The 7,574-nt window shown below is 42.9% G+C and overlaps 1 protein-coding gene across 1 annotated transcript; it reads left to right on the forward strand.

The window, feature by feature from the left end:
• Window positions 1-1,411: 1,411 nt before the first annotated feature.
• LOC115132728 (zona pellucida sperm-binding protein 4-like) lies at window positions 1,412-6,517 on the forward strand. The gene is made up of 12 exons (XM_065020461.1): window positions 1,412-1,812; window positions 1,887-2,005; window positions 2,103-2,319; window positions 3,835-3,957; window positions 4,036-4,208; window positions 4,298-4,395; window positions 4,713-4,861; window positions 4,984-5,161; window positions 5,729-5,864; window positions 6,038-6,117; window positions 6,273-6,329; window positions 6,421-6,517. The coding sequence occupies exons 1-12, from the start codon at window positions 1,467-1,469 to the stop codon at window positions 6,455-6,457; spliced, it is 1,713 nt and encodes a 570-aa protein (XP_064876533.1). The 5' UTR covers window positions 1,412-1,466; the 3' UTR covers window positions 6,458-6,517.
• Window positions 6,518-7,574: the final 1,057 nt, after the last annotated feature.

A 7,574-nucleotide genomic window follows, 5' to 3' on the forward strand; every position in this document is an offset into this window, starting at 1 on the left:
TTGAACCTGATTGAACATCTCTGGAGAGACCTGAAAATTTGTGCACCAACGCTTCCCGTCCAACCTGACAGCGCTTGAGAGGATCTGCAGAGAAGAATGGGAGAAACTCCCCAATACAGGTGTGCCAAGCTTTTAGCGTCATACCTAAGAAAACTTGAGGCTGTAATTGCTGCCAAAGGTGCTTTGTGAAAGTACTTTGTAAATGGTCTGAATACTTGTGTAAATGTTTCTAAAATTCTGTTTTTGCTCTGTCATTATGGGGTAATGTGTGTAGAATGATGATAAAAACTGTAACCTAACAGAATGTGGAAAAAGTCAAGGGGTCTGAATACTTTCCGAAGGGAGTGTACATTATATGTGGCGAAAACTAAACACTGCTTTCTACAGTAAGAACCTCATACCAACAGTCAAGCATGGTGGTGATAGTGTGATGGTTTAGGGATGCTTTGCTGCCTTAGGACCGGGACGACTAGCCTTAATAGAAGGAACCATGAATTCTGCTCTGTATCATATCATTCTGCAGGAGAATGTCAGGCCATCTGTCTGTGAGCTGAAACTGAAGTGCAGCTGGGTCATGCAAGCAAGGCTATTCTCCAAAACACACAATCAAATCTAAAAAGCAACAAATTTGAATATTGGAATGGCCGAGTACAAGTCCAGACCTTATCCCAATTGAAATATTGTGCCAGTTCTTGGAATGAGCAGTTCATTCTTGAAAAGCTTCAAATGTCACTGAGCTGCAGCAGCAAAATTCCTCTAAAGCGACGTGAGAGACTGATCAACAACTACAGGAAGCGTTTTGTTGGAGTCATTCCAGCTGAAGGTGGGGCACAACCAGTTATTGAGTGTAAGGGGTCAATTACATTTTTACACAAGGGCGTTGGGTGTTGCATAACTTTGTTTATGAAATAAGTATGTAATTGTTGTGTTATTTTTTCCATCGGGTTCCCTTTATCTAATATTAGGTTTTGGTTGAAGATCTGATAACATTCAATATCAAAAATATGCATGGCACTGTACAGACAATACTGGACAGTGAAAGCTTTGGGATGGCGCTATCCCTTGCATTCACCTGTCTAATCACGTTAGGATCATTGTGTATTATTACTATTCAGAGGGAGGAAGAAAGGTATGCTGCTCTAAAGCACTCAAACCTAATATTCGAACTGGGCCCTGGGCAGCCAAATTCTGATCTTTTTTTTACTAATTGATCTTTTGATCAATCAGATCAGCTCTGAAAAATATTTTGATTTGAAAATATCTAATGTGATCAGTGGAAAAATTATCCGAATTGAGCTGCCTGTGTAAACGCAAACATAGTTGCGGGTAATAGATTATTCACTCCAGATGTTACCGTTTACCTTGGTAGAAAGGTGCAGCCAATTGGAAATACTTCCTATATATACCTAGGAGAGACATCAGCTGTCATACCGTTTTCAGCATTCGGTGAGGCATTGTATGAAACCATGACTTGGCAAAGGAGCGCACTGCTTTTTTTCCCGGTTTGGCTTTGCTTTGCATTGCCTGCAGCGGGATGGGAGCGCGTTTCCGAAGAGGCAACCTTTGCCCACCACAACCTTGACACAGAGGAGAATTATACCAAAGACAAGGCTGTAGTGCAACTTGGAGACCCCGCCAATGTCGATCTTAACGCCGACCGTGGATTCCAGGTGCAAGTCGAGGAGGTATCAGATGCAAAAAAGTGGGTATCCGTTACCGAAGCTGCCCCAGTCAGTTTAGCGGTTCTGTGCGGTGAGGATGAGTTTAAAGTAACACTGCCAGCTGGTCCAATGAGTGAAGTCAAGATTTTGGGTAAGTTATTTATAGGTTTAAAGATCATCAAATGCAATTGGGCTACTTTTGCTCATTTTTAACTTTCCCTACAGGACCCAACAGTATGCTCTCTGTTCTTGACGCCCCGGAATCGTGTGGATACTCCTTAAATCGAGGACAATATCAGAACGCCCTAACTGTCCGCTTTTCAGGCTGCCTCATTAGTCGTCAGGTAGGGTTTTTACCTTTCCAATTTAAAATTATACATTTAAAAGGTGTAAATGTGTCATTGGAATGATTGTACGTTTCTTGCCACACTGACTCTGCAGGCTGGGCGGTACACCTTGATGGTGTTGTATGTCAATGAAGCTGGCATAATGGATGTTTCTACAGTGTCCTGTGCGGCTAGCCCCGAATCCTCGTTGTCCTCGACAGACCACCTGCCCCTCTCTAATGGTCTTCGCAATGCCCATGATGGGCCTCCTTCAAAGTGTCTTAATCCCACCCCTCGCAATCCCAGCGCTCAAAATCCCACCAAATATCCTGGTGAGTCTCATGAAATGTTTATTCCATTTCTTTGGATAAGCATCAATATTTGCTGTTATTCTGGTCTGAGGCAGTCGGTAAAGGAGCATTTTGTGACATTTTTAACAATGCTCCTAAGAACCTTCTAATTAACTTGTTCTTGATATGCTTTTTGGAGACCTGGTCATTTTGACCAGTTCAGAGGTGCTATTGAAACTGGTATCTACTCCAGTGCTCAGATGGACTTCTATCCACTGGTCATTGAGTTTACAGCTATTAGTAAAACCGGTGCATTTATGTTTGTTCACTGAGTTACAGTTCATATGGAAATTAGTAAATTGAAATTCATTTAATTTAGGTCCTAGTCTATGGCTTACATGTGACTGGGCAGGGGCACAGCCATTGGAGGGTATAGGCCCTCAAGTGAATCTGAGGAAGGCTTTTCCCCACCAGGGCTTTATTACAAATACTCAGTTTCATCAGCTGTCTGGGTGGCTGGTCTCATACGATCCCACAGGTAAAGAAGCCGGATGTGGAGGTCCTGGGCTGGCATGGTTAAACCTGGTCTGCGGTTGTGATGCTGGTTTGCACACTGCCTAATTCTTTAAAATGGAGGTGGCTTATGGTAGAGTAACATTTGTGCGTTCAGCATGCCATTTGCATGCTCCCTGAACTTGAGACATCTGTGGCATTGTGTTGTGACAGAGCTGCACATTTTATTGTACCCAGCACAAGGTGCACCTGTATCGATCATGCTATTTAATAAATCAAATGTATTTATAAAGCCCTTCGTACATTATCTGAAAGTGCTGTACAGAAACCCAGCCTAGAAAGGCCAAAACCTAGAGGAACCTGGCTATGTGGGGTGGCTAGTCCTCTTCTGGCTGTGCCGGGTGGAGATTATAACAGAACATGGCCAAGATGTTCATAAATGACCAGCATGGTCAAATAATAATATTCACAGGCAGAACAGTTGCAAGTGGAGCAGCAGCACGGCCAGGTGGACTGGGGACAGCAAGGAGTCATCATGTCAGGTAGTCCTGGGGCGTGGTCCTAGGACTCAGGTCCTGAGAAAGAGGGCATACTTACATTCACACCGGATAGGACAGGAGAAGTACTCCAGATATAGCAAACTGACCCTAGCCCCCCTGACACAAACTACTGCAGCATAAGAGAGACACTGGTGCGCATCTGATGACTGGGCCAAACCGGAAGGATATAACCCTACCCACTTTGCCAAAGCACCAACTTACCATCCTGAGACGAGGCCGAGTATAGGCCACAAAGATCTCTGCCACGGCACAACCCAATAAGCTTCTTGCTGTGCCTCAGGTGGATGAAATATCTTGGCAAAGGATAAATAATGACTAACAGGGATGTAAACACAATTGTGCACAGAATTAGCTTTCTTCACAAATGGAACAATTGTGTGTGCTTTCAGCTCATGAAACATGGGACTGACACTACATAACTTTTTTTTCTGAAGTATAATTCATTGGCTACTCATCCTCACTTCCAATGTTTTTTGTATTTCAGGCTGCAGTATTCCCCAGAACCAGCACTTGGCTTGTGGTTTCACTGGAATCTCGTCTTCCCAGTGTTTGGTGATTGGTTGCTGTGTGGATTCGGCAACTTCCGCCTGCTTCTACCCAATGGATGGTAAATACTCTTTCACAGGGCAAGATGATGTTTGTCTTTGAATAGTGAGGACTGATGTGTACCGCTCTCCCTCCCCAGAGTGCACTGCAGACCATCAGTTTATCTTTGCCGTTCACCATAACCTCACCACTTTCCCTGTGACTCCCACCAAACTTGTGGTTGCTGGGAAGTCTAGCTGTGGCCCAGTCATTGTCACTGATAAGTTTGTGGTCTTCAAGTTCTCAGTCACTGAATGTGGAACTCGCTCATATGTAAGTGGACAAGAATATTACGTCTTCTGGAATCCTCCTGGTGCGGTTCTTGTTCCACACAATTACTTTATTGTTTTGATCTTAATTAGGAAATTGGCAATACCGTGATCTACACAGCAGAGGTACAGACGGCCGTCCGAACCCTTAACCTGAAGTATGGCATAATATCCAGAGACAACCCCCGCAGGTAATTCAGATGTCACATTTTGCAACAAACAAAATGGGCATTGTTTATTGGACAGGTTCTTCAGTTTGGTGTTAATGAACATCTCAATGTCTACACCTTCTAGATTTCTGTCTTTGCTATATGCCTCTGTCCTAGTGTTCCTATATATTGAGCTGATTCACCAGTTAAGTAGCTCAAAGTGTAAACCTTCAAACATTACTGTTGCAAATGCCACGAATACTTGGCACTTTCAGAATGTAATTTAATCTCACTAATTGAGGAATCATTAAATGCACATGCTGAGATTGACTAGTTACCCCCCCCATGTTCGTCTCTAGAGTCATGGTTGAGTGCCGCTACCCTAAAACGCTGGGTACCCTGCCAACAGTGGCGAGTGTGGGCTACATGGTGAAAAGCCCCAGTGTAACATTCCCTTCAAAGGTGACATCCAAGGGACTGTTTGGTGTCGAACTCAGGATTGCTGAAGGTATCTGGCTGACATGTAAACACGCCATGGCCAGAACATAATGGTTACTGTCCCATTGTTGCGGACACTTTACATTGCTGACAAGCCCAATGCTTAAATTGCTCTTTTACCTCCCCCACCAGACAAAACTTATACCAAGTACCTCAAACGGAACCATCAGCCCCTGCGTCTCTTCCTGGGTAAACTTGTGTATCTAGAAGTTCGTCTGACTTCTCCAAATCCAGAGGCGACACTTTTGGTGAACTACTGTCTGGCTTATCCCCGCTCTGCCAAGAATGTTCTGGTGCTCATTCACGAAGGGTAAGCACTGCAATGACTTGGTGTGACTGATTTGCCTAACGTACTGTAGATTACATATTGGTGGGCCACCTTGCTCTTGAACAGCCATTGGCTTTTATTAGAGGCTGAGATGGGATGGATGGACTCCAATGTTCTCTTAATTTTGGCAATGAGTCCCTTTATGTACTTACCCAGAGTCAGGTCAACTTGTGGCTCCGTTTGTCTGTATGCAGTTGAAGGAATTTTCTAACCAGCTTTGGCACAATGAAGACTAGGTATCTGCTAGCTTTGGCTAATGACACTACCAATCACTTCCTTCATATTGGCCATAGGGGCAGACAAATGGTATTTAAGTTAATCTCTATCAAAAGTAGATGAAGGGCCTCATTGCCAAAATCCTGAAGGATCCCTTTATGTCTTAACTTTGCCCTTTCCGTAGCCAAAGCATGACAGCCATTTTGTGACAGAACTCCTTATACCAAGGGTATTCAACTCTTACCCTATGAGTTCCAGAGCCTTCTAGTTTGAGGGCCTTGCGCTGCCAAGAGGAAGTTGTCATTGAGTTCTCTATCAATTTCTCACCTCTAGGTGTGCCAACCCTCAGGACCCCAATGTCTCCATCCTTAAATTCAGCAACCTGACCCAGAACCGCCACCAGCGTCGCTTCATGGTCCAAGCATTCCAGTTCATGGATCAACAGACCAACAATTATCTGGATGAGGAGGTGAGGAAGCAGAATATGGACTAGGATTCACACCTTGATTGGTGTCTTGTTACATGGTGAATGAGGCTTTCAAAAAGCTCTTTCTATTGTGTGCAACTTTTTTTTTTTTTTTTTTTGTTACACAAAGTCAAACCTGTTTAGTTGGTTTTGAATCTCACTTCATTCCTCAACAGATCTACTTCATGTGCTCTACTGAAGTGTGTATGCCCACAGAAAAAAATTGTGAAGAGCGCTGTTTTGATGGAATTAGGAGGTGAGGAAGACTGGGGACTTGCATCTTGATTGGTGTATTGTCACATGGTGACTGATGTACCAGAAAAGTGAACTGTAGTTGGCCTTCATTTCTTTACATTTTGTCACATTAATTATTTAGTTAGTATTTAATCTCACTTAATTTCTTCCCACCAGATCTACTACATGTGCTCTAGATAAAATAACTGAGAAGAGTGCTGCTTTAAATAAAAGGTGAGTCTTGCATATCTTTTGTTCCCAGATTTGAAAGTAACTTGCTTAAATAGGAGCACTTCTAGCTTTCACACTTTTTTTGTTTTTCCAGGTCTGACAATCTGCAGGGTGACAAATCTGATGCTTGAACATGCTAAAGAAATGTGGTAATTTGACTAATGCATATTAAATATTTTTTTTTAATCTTGCCTATTTAACTGAGTTGTATTTATTGTAATGAGACTTAGGTCTGCTTTTTAACCCATTTTGTGAAATTGTACACTAACAGTTTCTGGTATACTGGTTTGCACTGCAGCGTACCTGACTTGGGCCACGTAACTAATTACTGTAGCCTCTACACCCTTGTAATTGTCAGCTTTGGTTAAATTGTGCATATGGCAGGTGTCATCACAAATTGATGTCTTGTGGTGACTTGGCTGTTTGGTGACAGACTTCTGTGTGCATTTTGATGCAGCCTAGAGGGATTTGTCTGTTCAAGGACATTATACCAAGGCACTGTCAACAATGCTAATCATTCCCGGTCGGGGTTTTCTGTGCTTAGTGACTCTCTGGATACGGTTTCCTAAAGCAGCTTAAGACTAAATTCACATTAACCATAGGATACTAATACATTTAGCCTTAAGATGTTTTGGGAAACAAGGACCTGTGCAAGGCAGTGCCTCCCGTCAGCTCATGTTCATTTAACTTCAGTAGCTTTTGACAGCCCTTGCTGGATTGGGGTGTAGTCATTATACAAAGACCTGAGCAAACTGTTGTGAAATGTTTAGCAACAAACCATTTACTGAATGTATAACATTAGTAATTAACCATATATTTGACATTCAGGGGTGTATTCACTAGGAGGGGCTAAACTGACTTTGTCCAATTGACAATTCTGGTTTGAACTTTTTCAGTTTGAGTAAACACTTGTTTTGGGATGCTATTTGTCTAAAGGAAGACACCCCTCCCCATTTACCCCTGGTGATGTTGCGTCACACCTGCACACAAACAATACTTCAAATGGACCAAGAAGCTCACGATGAGTCCCAAAACCAGACCCTACTAAATTGCCGTTGTCATGTGTTGCTGACAATTCCGAAGTTGACTTTCAGTGGCGCGGTGATTACTAAACGATGAACTTGGCAATACACGGACTTCAATGATGCAATTCATGCACCCCAATTTGTAGCTTGGAAAACATCTAAAATTGGGAGAATTTGTTTTGTGTGAAGTCTCAGACACGCATGTGTCGTAATTATGCACACC

Source organism: Oncorhynchus nerka, linkage group LG7, assembly GCF_034236695.1.
Source record: "Oncorhynchus nerka isolate Pitt River linkage group LG7, Oner_Uvic_2.0, whole genome shotgun sequence".
Lineage (NCBI taxonomy): Eukaryota > Metazoa > Chordata > Actinopteri > Salmoniformes > Salmonidae > Oncorhynchus > Oncorhynchus nerka.